Below are 18159 nucleotides of genomic sequence, written 5' to 3'. Positions count from 1 at the left end.
TCCTCCTGCGCCACCCTCCTCCTGTTCCATCACGTGTGCTGCTGCTGGGTTAGCATTACCGGTCCCTTTTCCTGGAACCTCTTATATGTATTACATTTATGACTGCATGCCGACAAAAAGCATGTTACCTGTGCAAAGAAAACAGACATTTCCCGCATTTAAAAGACAGTTTTCCCTTTGAAACTTTAAAATCGATTTTCTCAAAAACTATAAGCTCTTTTTGCTAAATTTTTTTTTCCTCTTGTACCCACTCCCAAGGTGCACATACCCTGTAAATTTGGGGTATGTAGCATGTAAGGAGGCTTTACAAAGCACAAAAGTTCGGGTCCCCATTGACTTCCATTATGTTCGGAGTTCGGGTCGAACACCCGAACATCGCGGACATGTTCGGCCTGTTCGGCCCGAACCCGAACATCTAGATGTTCGCCCAACACTATTCCAGCAAAGCATCGAGGGCCCTGTTCAGCAGACAAACCAGGGGCACCCACTCGCAGACCATAGCATGGTCCCTGCTCACCATGTTAGTGGCCTGCAGAAAGGGAGCCAGCACTAAGCACACCTGCTGCATGTGCCTCCAGTCATCATCGGGGACGATGGACGGGATGTTGCTGGTCTTGTCCCTTCTCTGAGCGGCGGAAACAGTGGCCAGGGCAAGGTACTGGTTGACAGCGTGCTTCTGTTCAACCAGACTCTCCAACATCGCCAGGGTGGAGTTCCAGCGAGTCGGAACGTCAAGGATCAGCCGATGGCGTGGCAGCTCCAGCTCCTTTTGCACGTCTTCCAGGCTCGCACAGGCTGCAGCCGAGCGCCGGAAGTGACGCACAACGTTCCTTGCCGTTTCCAGCAGTTCGTCCATCCCCTGGTAGGTGCGCAGGAACTTCTGCACCACCAGGTTCAGCACGTGGGCAAGACAGGGGATGTGGTCAGGTTTCCCCTGTCTATTGCGGCAACCAGATTGGCCCCATTGTCGGCCACCACCTCTCCGACTCTGAGGCCTCTGGGGGTCAGCCAAATCCTCTCCTGCTCCTGGAGTTTGGCCAACACATGGGTTGCCGTCAGCTTGGTCTTCCCAAGGCTGACCAAGTGCAGCAGCGCTTGGCAGTGGCGGGCCTTCACGCTGCTGCTGAGGCGGGGGGTTTGGCCGGGTGTGCTGGAGGATGGCAGAGGATCGGAGGAACCTGCTGCAGTTCCCCCGACCCTGCGGGGTGGCACCACCCACTGTGTTGCTGCTGCTGCTGTGCCCGCTGCTGCTCTCCCATCCTCACCCCCTTCCACCAAGCTGACCCAGTGGACAGTGAAGGACAGGTAGCGGCCTGTCCCGAAGCGGCTGCTCCAGGAGTCCATGGTGACGTGGACCCTTTCACCAACCGCGTGCTCCAGCCCTCGCTCCACATTGGCCAGCTGGTGCTGAACTTTAAGGGGTCTGCACCTCTGCTCAACTTCCGCTGACAGTGGTTGCAAGTGGCGTACTTGCTGCACACTGTGGGCATGGTGAAAAAGCGCCAGATTGGTGACAAAAACAACCCCCTACGGCATGGAACCGCTACTGCCTGTCTCCCTGTGGTGGTTGGGGGGGGGCTTGGGTGCGGCTGGTGGTGGTACTGGCAGATGCTGCTGCTGCTGCTGCTGGCCATGAGACACCAGCAGGCTGTGGGACCTGCCTACTGCTGCCAATGCTTGCAATGATGCACCTCCTTGCAAGGCCCACAAGCGCATCCTCCTCCTCCTCCTCAGAGCTGCTGATGACGACATCCCCTGGAGCTGGTGGCACCCAGTCTCTGTCTGTCACCGTGTCATCATCATCCTCCCCCTCCTGAAACATGTCCTGCTGGGATGATGACCCCCCAAACTCCTCTCCTGATGCATGGATGGGCTGCTTGACTGTCGCCACAGTCTTGCTGTCCAATCCCTCATCCCCCAAAGTGCCCATCAGCATCTCCTCCTCCAAATCGCCAACAACAGCAGACAATTGAATCATGCCTGGGGTCAAAAGAGTGCTGAGTGACAGGTCGGCAACTGACGGTGAACTGGCCTCCTCCCCAGGCCCTGCTGGGCGTCTGCTGCGAACAGGGGTGGTGGTGGTGGTGGTGAGGGTGGAGGCCTCGGATGCAGAGCTGATGGCGGGCTGCTCATCCTCCGTCATCAGGTGCACCACAGTGTCTGCATCCTTTTCCTCAATGGGACGTTTCCGACCCGGCTGGAGGAAAATCGGAGCAGGTGCTACACGCTGCTGCTGCTGTGTCTCTGCAGCGTGAGTTGCAGATGCTCCTGCTGGGTGGCGCCCAAGGCGTCCACGGCCAGTGGCTATAGGAGGAATGTTAGCCACTGACGCTGCTGCTGCGGAACTGTGCATGGTGGCGCGGCCGCGCCCGCGGCTTGCCACAATGCTGCTCCCTCTCCTCCTGATTCCCTTGCTGCCCTTCCCCTTGTCCAAACCGCGCTGGCTGCCACTTCCAGACATCTTCGATGTTTTGGGCGTAAACACAAACGTTTTTTAAAAGGGCGGGTGAAAAGTGGGGTACTTTAATGGAGTGGGTTGGTGGGCGAGGTGACTGAGTGAGTGTCTAGTACAGTAAGTAAGTAGTAACAGTCAGGAAGTACAACTAGAAGTTACAATAATCAGTAGTAATAATCACAAGGAAATAGAGTGTGTGTACACTACAGACAGTGAGTGCACGCATGCGCAAACACGCGCAGGAGCTAGCCTATGAACAGTGACTGAGTGAGTGTCCCTACTACAGTAAGTAAGTAGTAACAGTCAGGAAGTACAACTAGCAGTTACAATAATCAGTAGTAATCACAAGGAAATAGAGTGTGTGTACACTACAGACAGTGAGTGCACGCACGCGCAAACACGCGCAGGAGCTAGCCTATGAACAGTGACTGAGTGAGTGTCTAGTACAGTAAGTAAGTAGTAACAGAGTCAGTAAGTACAACTAGAAGTTACAATAATCAGTAGTAATAATCACAAGGAAATAGAGTGTGTGTACACAGACAGTGAGTGAGTGCACGCACAAACGCAGGAGCTAGCCTATGAACAGTGACTGAGTGTCCCTACTAGTACAGTAAGTAGTAACAGTAAGTACAACTAGAAATTACAATAATCAATCAGTAATCAGAAGGAAATAGAGTGTGTGTACAGTACACAGACAGTGAGTGCACGCACACGCAGGAGCTAGTAGCCTATGAACAGTGACAGTGAGTGTCCTAGTACAGTTACAGTATATAACTATTCAGAAGGAAATAGAGTGTGTACACTACAGTACACAGACAGTGAGTGCACGCACACGCAGGAGCTAGTAGCCTATGAACAGTGACAGTGAGTGTCCTAGTACAGTTACAGTATATAACTATTCAGAAGGAAATAGAGTGTGTGTACACTACAGTACACAGACAGTGAGTGCACGCACACGCAGGAGCTAGTAGCCTATGAACAGTGACAGTGAGTGTCCTAGTACAGTTACAGTATATAACTATTCAGAAGGAAATAGAGTGTGTGTACAGTACACAGACAGTGAGTGCACGCACACGCAGGAGCTAGTAGCCTATGAACAGTGACAGTGAGTGTCCTAGTACAGTTACAGTATATAACTATTCAGAAGGAAATAGAGTGTGTGTACACTACAGTACACAGACAGTGAGTGCACGCGCACGCAGGAGCTAGTAGCCTATGAACAGTGACTGAGTGAGTGTCCTAGTACAGTTACAGTATATAACTACAATACAAAATACAATCAATCAGTACTAAAGGACAGCAGAAATACTGGTATAGATGAGAAATAAACAGAGGACAGGAGATAACAGCTGCCCACACAGGCAAGGCCCTGAGGCCTAAAGCTGTAAGCCTGCAGCAGCTGTCTCTCTCTATGTAACACAAAAGCTACTAACTAAAATACAATGTCTATCTAACTAACAACAATATAGGTGTATATCGGAGGTGTATGTGAGCAAAAACGATAGGTAAATGACCACAATAAAGCTCTTGCTAAGCCAACGCACAAAGGAGCAGATCTCTCTCTGTGCAAAGTCAGGCAAGGACGGAGAAACGGAACATGGCGGCCGCTATTTATAGGGTAGGGGCTGGCCAGGGTCCCCCTCAGTGATTGGCTGCCGTCAGAGGGCCTGGGAGCCCTCTGATTGGCTCTAAGGACATCAATCTGGGCTATGACGCTATTCGAGCTCGGTATTCGAGCTCGAATAGCGCTGTTAGCTCGAATAGCGCGAATAGTGAATGGGCTATTCGAGTTCACTCGAATAGCCCATTCGAATAGCTCCAGCTATTCGGAGCTCGAATACCGAGCTCGAATAGCTGAAAAAGAGCTCGAATATTCGAGCTACTCGAATATTCGAGCTCTGCTGAGCACCACTGCTCTCTATACAGCATTATGAGCAGCCCTGGCAATAGCACCTTCCTAACACCTCCTACCGGGGGCTCCCAACTCGTGTCCAAATTTGGTGATGACAACTAGTGTTGGGCGAACAGTGTTCGCCACTGTTCGGGTTCTGCAGAACATCACCCTGTTCGGGTGATGTTCGAGTTCGGCCGAACACCTGACGGTGTTCGGCCAAACCGTTCGGCCACGTGGCCGAACTAAGAGCGCATGGCCGAACGTTCCCCGAACGTTCGGCTAGCGCTGTGATTGGCCGAACGGGTCACGTGGTTCGGGCCCGAACGCGCTCTGATTGGCCGAACGGTCACGTGGTTCGGGTAAATAAATACCCGAACCACGTCATATCTCCGCCATTTGTCTGTGGGTTTAGCTTTGGGTAGGCAGGCAGGGTAGTTCGCTCTCCAGCCACGCTAGCCAGGGTCCCCCCCAGTCATTGTGTGTCGCTGCTGGGAACAGTAGTACACCGCTCGCTCAGCCACACTATATATAGCATTGTTTACTGCCACTGTGTACCTCGCTCAGCCACGCTATATATATAGCATTGTGTTTTCTGACACTCTGTGTACACGGCTTAGGCTAGTCTGACTAATATAGCATTGTGTGTACTGCCACTGTGCACCTCGCTCAGCCACGCTATATATAGCATTGTGTGTACTGCCACTGTGCACCTCGCTCAGCCACGCTATATATAGCATTGTGTGTACTGCCACTGTGCACCTCGCTCAGCCTGGCTATATATAGCATTGTGTGTACTGCCACTGTGCACCTCGCTCAGCCACGCTATATATAGCATTGTGTGTACTGCCACTGTGCACCTCGTTCAGCCACGCTATATATAGCATTGTGTGTACTGCCACTGTGCACCTCGCTCAGCCACGCTATATATATAGCATTGTGTTTTCTGACACTCTGTGTACACGGCTTAGGCTAGCCTGACTAATATAGCATTGTGTGTACTGCCACTGTGCACCTCGCTCAGCCACGCTATATATAGCATTGTGTGTACTGCCACTGTGCACCTCGCTCAGCCACGCTATATATAGCATTGTGTGTACTGCCACTGTGCACCTCGCTCAGCCACGCTATATATATAGCATTGTGTTTTCTGACACTCTGTGTACACGGCTTAGGCTAGCCTGACTAATATAGCATTGTGTGTACTGCCACTGTGCACCTCGCTCAGCCACGCTATATATAGCATTGTGTGTACTGCCACTGTGCACCTCGCTCAGCCACGCTATATATAGCATTGTGTGTACTGCCACTGTGCACCTCGCTCAGCCACGCTATATATAGCATTGTGTGTACTGCCACTGTGCACCTCGCTCAGCCACGCTATATATAGCATTGTGTGTACTGCCACTGTGCACCTCGTTCAGCCACGCTATATATAGCATTGTGTGTACTGCCACTGTGCACCTCGCTCAGCCACGCTATATATAGCATTGTGTTTTCTGACACTCTGTGTACACGGCTTAGCCTGGCTCTATAGCATTGTGTGTACTGCCACTGTGCACCTCGCTCAGCCACGCTATATATAGCATTGTGTTTACTGCCACTCTGTGTACACCGCTCAGCCAGACTATATACCATTGTTTACTGACACTCTGTGTACACGGCTCAGCCTGACTATAAAGCATTGTGTGTACTGCCACTGTGCACCTCGCTCAGCCACGCTATATATAGCATTGTGTTTAATGACACTCTGTGTACACGGCTTAGCCAGACTATATAGCATTGTGTGTACTGCCACTCTGTGTACACCGCTCAGCCAGACTATATAGCATTGTGTTTACTTCCACTCTGTGTCTGCTGGGCCTGGGAACAGTAGTACACCGCTCACCCGCCACTGTATAGCATTGTGCTCTGTGTCACTGCTGGGAATAGTGGTACTGTATAGCATTTCTGTACTGCCACTGTACTGCTGCCAGTCAGCGTGTACTGTAAGGATAAGTGAAATGAGGAAGAAATCCGGTGAAAGAGGAAGGGGCAAGGGAAGAGGTGTTTCCCCTGACGGTTCACGTACAGGCCACAGGGGAGCACCCAAGAAAACCCACTCAATACCGCCCATGTTGTCCAGGACAACAACCCTCACAAATCCAAAAGAACAGGACCAGATAATTACTTGGATGACCTCTCAAGCGTCCAGCAGTGGGTTAAGCAGCACCAGCACATCACGCACGAGGTCCGAGTCCTCAGCCAGTTACAAGGAGCCAGTGGGCACAAAGCTGACACAACCGGCAGCGACACCACGCACACAACTGCCAGATAACCAGTCCTATGAATTACCTCAGGACACAATGGGGTATTCACAGGAGCTATTCCCAGCCCAACAAACTTCCACCTATGAAAGGTCAATGGAGGAACAGCCAGAAATGTTGTGCCCGGATTCACAACCATTAACTGTGGGAAATGCACCGCGCACTGAAATACAAGGCGAGTCCAAGGAGGACTCGGAAACCCAAATCCCAGAGCAAGTTGAGCAGGAGGGGTTGCAATTGCAGGAGGTCGGCCGACAAGATCTGGAAGACGACGTTGGAGTGAGCTGCGCAGAGGTTGTTCTGGGGAGCTCTACTCCACGGCGGCGGCCCCCCACAATGACATATGACGAGTTTGAGGAGATGGAAGAGGAGGGTATGGACAATGTGGACAGAGACCCAGATTTTATTTGTGAACGAGAACATCGCCGTCGTAGCAGCAGCACAGATGAGTCTGTTGAAGAACCCACTGCTGCACGAGTTCGCCTTGTGCCACAAGGTAGGCGGCGCGCAATTTCAGGCACCACAAGCGTGGAAGTTAGAGTGAGAGGCAAAAGAGGAGGAAACAGAAATCGCCAGCAAGGAGGCAGGTGCTCCAAAGTCTGGGCTTTCTTTGAAGACTGCACTGAGGATGTTACCATGGCGATTTGCAAGGTGTGCAAGACTCGCCTGAGCAGGGGGAAAAGTATTAACAACCTCTCCACCACCAGCATGAGCCGCCACATGCTATCCAAACATCCCACTCTGTGGGCAAACGCGGCAGGACAGGGTACCAGCAACACTGCCTCCCTTGGGTTCACCAGACTCACCACCAGACCCGCCTCAGCAGCAGCAGTAGCCCAGCCATTGCGTGGTTCACAACATTCACAAACATCAGACGACGCTGACACTGTCACTTTCCGGAGTAGTGCTCTTGAGGTCTCCCAGTGTTCATCAAACACAACAACCAACAGCCCTTCCGTGTGCAGCGCTACGGTTCAGTTGTCTGTGTCGGAGATGTTTGAGCGCAAGAGGAAATTGCCAGCAAATGACCCCCGGGCCGTGGCAGTAACAGCCAGCATAGCCAAGCTTCTGGCCTGCGAAATGCTGCCATATCGAGTGGTGGAGACAAACAGCTTCAAGGGCATGATGTCAGTGGCCATCCCATGTTACGTGGTTCCCAGCCGCTACCACTTTGCGCGCTCTGCAGTGCCTGAGTTGCATGAGCACGTGGTCAGCAAAATAACCCGAAGCTTGAAGAATGCCGTTGCCTGCAAGGTTCACCTCACCACTGACACTTGGACGAGTGCGTTCGGCCAGGGTCGATACATCTCCCTTACCGCGCACTGGGTGAACCTTGTGGAGCCTGGCAGCGATTCCTCACCTGCTACGGCGCGGGTGTTGCCCACGCCGCAAACAGCTGCACCGCCGTCCCTCCCACTGGATAACAACAGCAGCACCTACCTCTCTGACTCCTTCTCCTCCAACGCATCTCAAAGCTGTACCTCATCCGGAAACGCTAACCCAGCAGCAGTAGGATCGTGGAAGCAGTGCAGCACAGCTGTTGGCATGCGTCAGCAAGCGTTGCTGAAGCTGATCTGCCTTGGGGATAAGCAGCACACAGGGGAGGAAATTTGGAAGGGAATAAAGGAACAGACGGATTTGTGGCTGGCACCGCTGGACTTGAAACCGGGCATGGTTGTGTGTGATAATGGGAGTAATCTCATTCGCGCTTTAAGGTTGGCTAAGCTGACACACATCCCTTGCCTGGCGCACGTGATGAACCTAGTAGTTCAGCGGTTCCTGAGGACATACCCAGGCGTGGCCGATCTTCTGTTGAAGGTGCGTCGAGTGGCCAAACATTGTAGAAATTCCAGTACTGCTTCGGGGGCACTCGCCAAGATGCAGGAGCGCTTCAATCTCCCCCACCATCGCTTGCTGTGTGATGTCCCTACGCGCTGGAATTCTACGCTGCACATGCTAGCACGCTTTTGTGAGCAGAAGAGTGCAGTGGTCCAGTACATGACGGCGCAGTACCGAGGCGCATCCGGCCAGCTGCCAAGCTTCTGTGGATCCGATTGGGCCAACATGTTGGACCTCTGCCAAGTCCTCCAAAATTTTGAGCAATCCACGTTGCTTGTGAGCAGTGACAACTCTTCAGTCAGCATTACCATACCACTGCTGTGTTTACTGAAGAGGTCAATGTTGAAAATCAAGGAAACAGCTGTCATGATGCAACTGGGGGAATCTGAAGGAGAAAACGATCAGCGTGATGGTACCAACATCAGGCCATCCGCCTCAGGGAACGCTGGCCCCAGCAGCTATGACGAAGAAGAGGAGGAGGAACAGCTGGAGTTGGAGCAGGAATTTCATGCCACCACTGACGAGGGCCAGAGCGGTGCACGTTGGACTTCCACAATTCAGCGCGAATGGTCAGCAGAAGCAGACCAGGAGGAAGGTGACGACTATGATGCATCACAACAACTATCACAACGCTCACAAGAGGATGATGAGGATTCTGGTAGGACTCTTGCACACATGGCTCAATTCATGCTAGACTGCATTGAACGCGACCCACGCATTGTGCGCATTCTGGACAACACCAATTACTGGGTTTATACCCTTCTGGATCCACGGTACAAACACAATGTTCCAAAACTGCTTGAAGAAAGAGTCAGACAGGTCAAAATGGAAGAATACCAGCAGGCCCTTGTGGAGACTTTAGAGAGGAGATTGACATCCTCCCCCTCCTCTAGCCAGTTGTACGCCGACAGACTGACTTCCGCAAACCCAGGACGACCAGGAGGGCAGCAAACAACGCAAGCCGCAGCTAGTGCCCAAAAGGGAACGGTATCGGCAGTGTCCTTGGAGTGGGAAAATTTTCTGACACCCATGCAGCAGCAGCCCACTGAACAGGAAGCGTGCAGATCCACCTCCAACACCGATCGCCTGGAGAAGATGGTCAAGGACTACATGTCAGATGACGTAGCTGTGTCGAACAATCCATCTGCACCCTTCAACTATTGGGTATCGAAGCTAGACACCTGGCACGAACTGGCAATGTACGCAATAGAGGTGCTGGCTTGCCCGGCAGCCAGCGTTATGTCGGAACGCTGTTTCAGTGCTGCCGGAGGCATCGTCACAGATCGGCGTATCCGCCTCTCCACAGAAAATGCAGACCGTCTGACTCAAATTAAAATGAATCAATCCTGGATTGGAAACGACTACGCAACACTCCAGGACCCCAACCAAGTAACATGACCAATGAACATCTGGGATGGTGTAGCGTTACCGGTCCCTGTTTATTGAACCTCTCATCTGTATTACATTTATGACTGCATGGCGGCAAAAAGCATTGCTGCTATATCCGCACGCTTTTTGTCCTCATGCAAGGCCTGGGTTGTTGTGTCTCACAAAGCGTGGCCTTCTCCTCCTGCGCCTGCTCCTGTTCCATCACGTGTGCTGCTGCTGCTGCTGGGTTAGCGTTGCCGGTCCCTGTTTATTGAACCACTTATCTTTATTATATTTATGACTGCATGGCGGTACCTCATGCAAGGCCTGGGTTGTTGTGTCTCACAAAGCGTGGCCTTCTCCTCCTGCGCCTCCTCCTGTTCCATCACGTCTGCTGCTGCTGGGTTAGCGTTGCCGCGTGGTCCCTGTTTATTGAACCACTTATCTTTATTACATTTATGACTGCATGGCGGTACCTCATGCAAGGCCTGGGTTGTTGTGTCTCACAAAGCGTGGCCTTCTCCTCCTGCGCCTGCTCCTGTTCCATCACGTGTGCTGCTGCTGCTGCTGGGTTAGCGTTGCCGGTCCCTGTTTATGGAACCTCTTATCTTTATTACATTTATGACTGCATGGCGGTACAAAGCATGCTATCCGCACGCTTCTTGTCCTCATGCAAGGCCTGGGTTGTTGTGTCTCACAAAGCGTGGCCTTCTCCTCCTGCGCCTCCTCCTGTTCCATCACGTCTGCTGCTGCTGGGTTAGCGTTGCCGCGTGGTCCCTGTTTATTGAACCACTTATCTTTATTACATTTATGACTGCATGGCGGTACAAAGCATGCTATCCGCACGCTTCTTGTCCTCATGCAAGGCCTGGGTTGTTGTGTCTCACAAAGCGTGGTCTTCTCCTCCTGCGCCTCCTCCTGTTCCATCACGTCTGCTGCTGCTGCTGGGTTAGCGTTGCCGCGTGGTCCCTGTTTATTGAACCACTTATCTTTATTACATTTATGACTGCATGGCGGTACCTCATGCAAGGCCTGGGTTGTTGTGTCTCACAAAGCGTGGCCTTCTCCTTCTGCGCCTGCTCCTGTTCCATCATGTGTGCTGCTGCTGCTGCTGGGTTAGCGTTGCCGGTCCCTGTTTATGGAACCTCTTATCTTTATTACATTTATGACTGCATGGCGGTACAAAGCATGCTATCCGCACGCTTCTTGTCCTCATGCAAGGCCTGGGTTGTTGTGTCTCACAAAGCGTGGCCTTCTCCTCCTGCGCCTCCTCCTGTTCCATCACGTCTGCTGCTGCTGGGTTAGCGTTGCCGCGTGGTCCCTGTTTATTGAACCACTTATCTTTATTAAATTTATGACTGCATGGCGGTACAAAGCATGCTATCCGCACGCTTCTTGTCCTCATGCAAGGCCTGGGTTGTTGTGTCTCACAAAGCGTGGCCTTCTCCTCCTGCGCCACCCTCCTCCTGTTCCATCACGTGTGCTGCTGCTGGGTTAGCGTTACCGGTCCTTTTTCCTGGAACCTCTTATATGTATTACATTTATGACTGCATGCCGACAAAAAGCATGTTACCTGTGCAAAGAAAACAGACATTTCCCGCATTTAAAAGACAGTTTTCCCTTTGAAACTTTAAAATCGATTTTCTCAAAAACTATAACCTCTTTTTGCTAAAAAATTTTTTTCCTCTTGTACCCACTCCCAAAGTGCACATACCCTGTAAATTTGGGGTATGTAGCATGTAAGGAGGCTTTACAAAGCACAAAAGTTCGGGTCCCCATTGACTTCCATTATGTTCGGAGTTCGGGTCGAACACCCGAACATCGCGGCCATGTTCGGCCTGTTCGGCCCGAACCCGAACATCTAGATGTTCGCCCAACACTAATGACAACCTCTATGGGGGTTTTGCTATTTACTGCAAAAGTCAGCACTATTGACTTCAATGTAAAGTGCAAAATTCGGTCCAAAATTGTCTGGCTATTGTGCAAGAATTCCAGTAAGAGAGATTTTTGCCGCTGTGAGCTAAATTTTAGAATTACTCTGCACCTCCAAAATGACCAAGGGCATTGCTAGGATCCTAAGAGATCTGGGGCACTTTTGGGAACTCAAGACAAAAGATGGGTGTGGCTACGCACCAGGATGTGGGTGTGATCATGGGTGGAGACAAATTTACATACACTTAGCAGCGGTCTAAGTAGGTATGCCCAGCAAAATGTTGAAGACATCCTCTGTAGCTGGCAATTCTCCCCCAGCATCTGAGAATAAGACACTAGGAGCTCTAGCATCTGATATTCTCGGATACTAGGAAGAGACAAAGTGGCCAGAAGGGAGTACTGCTTCCCTCTGCCTGAGGCCGGGTTTCCACTGCTGCGAATCCAGGCCGATTCCCCGCCCACGAATTCGGATGGATTTCAGCAGCCTATAGAAGTCTATGAGAGCCATCCGAATTCGTGGCCGAGGAAAAATCTGAGGCCCTGCAGCATAATTTTGTGCGTAGCTGTCCGAATCCCATAGCCGCGCATAGCACGGCTAGAGGGATTCGGCTGCAAGAGGCAACAGCTGTGCCGGCATCGCGTCTCGCAAGACGCATGCCGCCGCACAAATGGAAACCAAGCCTGAGGGATATCCAGACACCCCAGGATAGTTCTGTGGCATGTGCCACGGATCTTTGGGGCTAGCAATGCCCCTGCCAATGACTATAACCATGACAGTTAGTCTGGTCAAAAGTACAGCCCAGTATACAGGGGATAAGCAGACAGAAGATAGTTAGCCACAAAAGGCGTATTTAATGCAATGAATGCACTGTTCAAAGGTATTCCTCTAGAACAGAGTTAAAATAACCTTTCTATCTACTAAAGGAGTTAGAAGTTAAACTTCAAACTGCATTTCATGTCTGACAATGATTAACTTCTTACAGGAGAACTTTATAGTGTAACGTTTTATGCTTTTATCCTTTTGCCTAGTGAATACAACACACCTAACATCTGCATTCCCAGACATATCCAGCAATGGAGCGCATGGGTCTCTTGGAAAAGCGCTTAGCTTGGACACGCCCACGTCATGTGGACACTGCAGAAGATTCTTTCAGTTTCAGTATGACAGAATTTACTTTCCAAGACCTGGACAATGCTTTTCTGGATGGTGAGTCATGATCACTGTCATTCACCCATAATCCTATCACATATCGATTTATAGCTACAGTTCCTGCCTTTTTGAAGGTACCTGTGATGCATGGAAATAGGTGTCAAAAATGGCACACCCCAAATAAAAGCTGATGTGACATGCCCAGTTATTGCAATTCCAAAGAGGATTTCCACTTTTGTCATAAAATTGCCCTACATTTACATGGGTGCAGCATGAGTCTTTTTGCAATGTTATTAAAAATTACTATATATACCTCTGTATAAACTATTCCATGCATATGCCTACAACCCCCACTTATGGCCTAAAAATATATACACCAGAGAATCTACTTATTAGTGGAATCTGTCTCATGTTTATGTTTTTTTTATCAAATACAAATCAGAGTAGAGACTACAAAATGTTAAACAGCCACCTGCCTAGTATTTTTGTACCTCTTTAATCCCGTTATACAGGAAACAGGGGGAGGAAGGAGAAAATCCTCTTCCCATCCTGCTGTACACCATTGCTCTGGTGTTAAACAGAAGGGCCCCTTCTTCAACTCTGTGTGCACAAATAGAAGGTAAGGTTAATAATATGGGGGCTAATAGTATCTGGGGGGCTTATAGTTATCTGGCCATAGACAACAAAATAGCTACCCCACCCGAGTATACTTGCAAAAGGGGTCATTCATGACCTCTTATCTATTTACTGCAAAGGGCGACCGTTTGTCTTTCATTAGCTTGAACATCTCCCAGATGGAATTTTATCTGTGTACTGACTTTGTAAATGGTCACTTTATGGTGCATTTTATGATTATGTAATGCAAGAAAACTTTTATTTTTTAGAGGGAATGTCTGCAGACAGGATCAGTGGCTGGCTTCAAGACTGCAGGTAAGCTTTCTTAAAGACAAACCGTAACCAAGAATTGAACATCATCCCAATCAGTAGCTGACACCCCCTTTCCCATGAGAAATATTTTCCTGTTCTCAAACGGATCATCAGGGGGCTCTGTATGGCTGATTTTGTGGTGAAACCCCTCCCACAGTGTAATGCCAGTGCCTTACAGCAGTGAGGTACTGACATCACAATGTGGGAGCCTTGTTGCATTGTGGGAAATATCAGCTGTTTCCAACTGCCAAAAAAGCAAGCAGCATCTCTTTCCAGTGACATCAGCTGCCCGCAGTAAAAAATGTCACCATGTGATAAATGTCTAAATGTAAATCAGGGAGAGGAAAGATTTTACAATGAGCAAACACTGACTAAATCACTGATACATAATTATTGTAAAAATTAAGCACTTTTTATTACATTACTGGAGTTCCTCTTTAAGGTATCACACCTATCCTGTCTGGCTTATTACACCTATCCTATCTGGCTGATTACACCTATCCTATCAGGCTTAGTACACCTATCCTATCTGACTGATTACACCTATCCTATCTGGCTGATTACTACCTATCCTATCTGGCTGATTACACCTATCCTATCTGACTTATTATACCTATCCTATCTGGCTGATTACACCTATCCTATCTGGCTGATTACACCTATCCTATCTGGCTTATTACACCTACGCTATCTGGCTTATTACACCTATCCTATCTGGCTGATTACACCTATCCTATCTGGCTTATTACACCTATCCTATCTGGCTGATTACACCTATCCTATCTGGCTGATTACACCTATCCTATCTGGCTTATTACACCTACCCTATCTGGCTGATTACTACCTATCCTATCTGGCTGATTACACCTATCCTATCTGGCTTATTACATCTATCCTATCTGGCTTATTACACCTATCATATCTGGCTGATTCCACCTATCATATCTGGCTGATTACTACCTATCCTATCTGGCTGATTACACCTATCCTATCTGGCTTATTACACCTATCCTATCTGGCTGATTGCACCTATCCTATCTGGCTGATTACTACCTATCCTATCTGGCTGATTACACCTATCCTATCTGACTTATTATACCTATCCTATCTGGCTGATTACACCTATCCTATCTGGCTGATTACACCTATCCTATCGGGCTTATTACACCTACCCTATCTGGCTTATTACACCTATCCTATCTGGCTGATTACACCTATCCTATCTGGCTTATTACACCTATCCTATCTGACTGATTACACCTATCCTATCTGGCTGATTACTACCTATCCTATCTGGCTGATTACACCTATCCTATCTGACTTATTATACCTATCCTATCTGGCTGATTACACCTATCCTATCTGGCTGATTACACCTATCCTATCTGGCTTATTACACCTACCCTATCTGGCTTATTACACCTATCCTATCTGGCTGATTACACCTATCCTATCTGGCTTATTACACCTATCCTATCTGGCTGATTACACCTATCCTATCTGGCTGATTACACCTATCCTATCTGGCTTATTACACCTACCCTATCTGGCTGATTACTACCTATCCTATCTGGCTGATTACACCTATCCTATCTGGCTTATTACATCTATCCTATCTGGCTTATTACACCTATCATATCTGGCTGATTCCACCTATCATATCTGGCTGATTACTACCTATCCTATCTGGCTGATTACACCTATCCTATCTGGCTTATTACACCTATCCTATCTGGCTGATTGCACCTATCCTATCTGGCTTATTACACCTATCCTATCTGGCTTATTACACCTATCCTGTTTTAAGTCAATCACTGTTAGTTTGTCTGTTGCACATGGAGATCAGAAAAGGATAAAGATGAAATGGGGCCCTAGACAGGATAGTAGTTTTTGCCCACTGTTGATGCTTACCTGTTTGTTTGTTTTTTTAGTAAGATTTGGTGGGGGAAGTATCCACTAGGCCCCTCGATTCTCTCCAGGCCCTAGGCAACTCCCTGGGGTTGCTTTGTCGATGATCCAGCTCTGATGGAGATAGCAATAGTGAGCCCAATAAAGACTACAAACTGTAATATATACATGGAGATAACAACCGTGTATGCAGATAAAGGCTGTATAGTGTGAAATAGATGCAAAATACATATCATTAGTATGTGCCAATGAAGACCACAAAGTGTAATAGCTGCATGGAGATGGCAATGGTAAAGCCTGCTAGACTAAGTTTGGCCGAGGCTGCCAGTCGGGGCCATCTCTGCTGGTAATCTAGCGTGTGTACAGAGGCCGTGATGTGTTACTGCAAGGTCCTGATCATCTGGGGCGACTGCATTGTTCCCAACTTTACCATTCCCACCAAAAAGACACAAGGGCATTATATTAAGAGCTCTATAACAGTAGCATTCTAATGGGGAACACTACATACAGAAATTATAATGTGGAGCACTGCAATGGGAAACTGTAAATTAAAACACTATTATAATGAAAGTCATTAAAAAAATCACTAACATGAGCAGTACTGCTATCAATGTACCCTGCTATCAATGTACCTTAAAGAGGACCTCCATAGTAAATACTAAAATCCGGCAGCCTGCAAGTAATAAAAAAGTTATAATTACCCGAGAAGTCTTTTCCCGCGATGCCATCCCGAAATCCCTGCATCACCTAACTTCCGGTGCCTGGCCCCGCCTCCTTTCTCTCCCCGGAGAAAAAACACCAAGCTATTTACTACAGTAAATAGCTTGACATTTTTCTATGCAGAGAGAGCGGCGGGGCCAGGCGCCGGAGGTTAGGTGATGCAGGGACTTTGAAACGGCATCGCGGGACAAGGCTTCTCAGGTAAATATAACTTTGTTTTACTTGCAGGCTGCCGGATTTTAGTATTTACCATGGAGGTCCACTTTAAGGTACATTGATAGCAGGAAAAGTGAGACCCTTTGAAACGTCTACATGCACCTGGTGTACAGCCTGCTGTGAAAGTAAACCTAGAAGTTTAAAAACAAGCCAGCTAATTTTGGTGCAGAGCCACCATAGGCCGTAATGCCGGTGCCCAAATTACATGTGCCCCCGAGTTGCTACAATGTGGAGGAAGAATAGCATTAACGCCACCCTGGATGTTCATCAAGCACAGGGTGAGCTGTCTTTCGGCTTCACCCTGCACTGAAATTTGACCGCAGCAAATTTAAATGGATGCAAAAAAAAAAAGATACATACTTATGTCAGTAGCAGGCAGAGTCTTCTCTGATCCTCCATGACCCCTCTGCTGCTAGTCAGGACCCTCTTTACCACTCTTCCTTCTATATATGAGCGTGACCACACTGCACAGGAACAAAGTACAGCCTGCATCTGCACAGTAGCATGGAGCCGCTCATGCATGGAGAAAGAAGCTCTGATGAGTGGTTCCATGCCACTGCGCAGCTGCGGGCTGTACTTTGCACTTGCGCGGTGTGGCCACTCTTGTACACGGAGGGTAGTGCGGCCATGAGCAATCTTCAACGTAAATGTTGAAGATTGGGTTTATACAACAGTAGCTAATATGTGATAACAAAATCAGCACAATATATCTATATGAGGACAACTTTGCTTATACTGTATGTTTCAGATGTTTTTGCAACTCTAGTGTTGTAAATAGAGGAACTCTCTGTATCATGCATTTATGTTGTTAATATTACTTTCTACTGTAAGGTAAACTGTATTGCACTTGTTTGTCATTCCACCTTCTGTATTATTGTTGATCTGTGTTGAGCTGCTTCACTGACCCTCGGCAAGCCTGGCCTATGTTGTTATCATTCACTTTTCACAGCTGTGGTTACATGATGGCAGGAAGCTGAGCTTCTAAAGTCATTCTGTTACTAAATTTGGTGACTTTCAGATACTGCCTACAATACTGTACATACTGTAAATGATTTACTTTCATTTTCTGTACTTAAAACCCTCTGAGGTAAACAGGGAGGACCTTCTGTAAGTTGTGGTGTTGACCCTAAAAAGGGTTACATTCACAATAACAGTTAACTAACTTCTTGGTTCTAGGCAACAACAGAGGGAAACTGTCTTTTTCTAAATGCTGTGTAGGTGGAAGCAATACTTACTTGTCTTGACTAATACTATTAAACTTGTCTTGACTATTGTTTTGTAAAATTATATGAATTATCAGAGATAGGAGTTGTTCATTTTTGGAGTGTATTGCAGCATCTCTGCAACTAACATGCAGCCTGAAACTGAGCCAAACAAACACACTAGCTAGAAAGGGTTTTGATCCTTGATGGCAGGGGCATAACTAGAAATCACCGGGACCTCCTGC

The 18159-nt window shown here is 48.6% G+C and overlaps 1 protein-coding gene across 2 annotated transcripts in view; it reads left to right on the top strand.

Annotated features, from left to right (window-relative positions):
• TESPA1 (thymocyte expressed, positive selection associated 1) overlaps positions 1 to 18159 on the top strand; it is a 137972-nt gene that overhangs the window by 70973 nt on the left and 48840 nt on the right. For both annotated transcript variants that reach the window (XM_068267303.1, XM_068267302.1), the window contains exons 2-3: positions 12821 to 12998; positions 13826 to 13871. In XM_068267303.1, the coding sequence (XP_068123404.1) occupies positions 12866 to 12998; positions 13826 to 13871 (179 nt within the window). In that variant the 5' untranslated portion in view covers positions 12821 to 12865. The remainder of the gene's footprint in view (positions 1 to 12820; positions 12999 to 13825; positions 13872 to 18159) is intronic.

This window comes from Hyperolius riggenbachi, chromosome 2 (assembly GCF_040937935.1).
Source record: "Hyperolius riggenbachi isolate aHypRig1 chromosome 2, aHypRig1.pri, whole genome shotgun sequence".
Classification (NCBI taxonomy): domain Eukaryota; kingdom Metazoa; phylum Chordata; class Amphibia; order Anura; family Hyperoliidae; genus Hyperolius; species Hyperolius riggenbachi.
The sequence above is the reverse complement of the archived record's forward strand: the minus strand, read 5'-3'. Positions and strand labels throughout refer to the sequence as shown.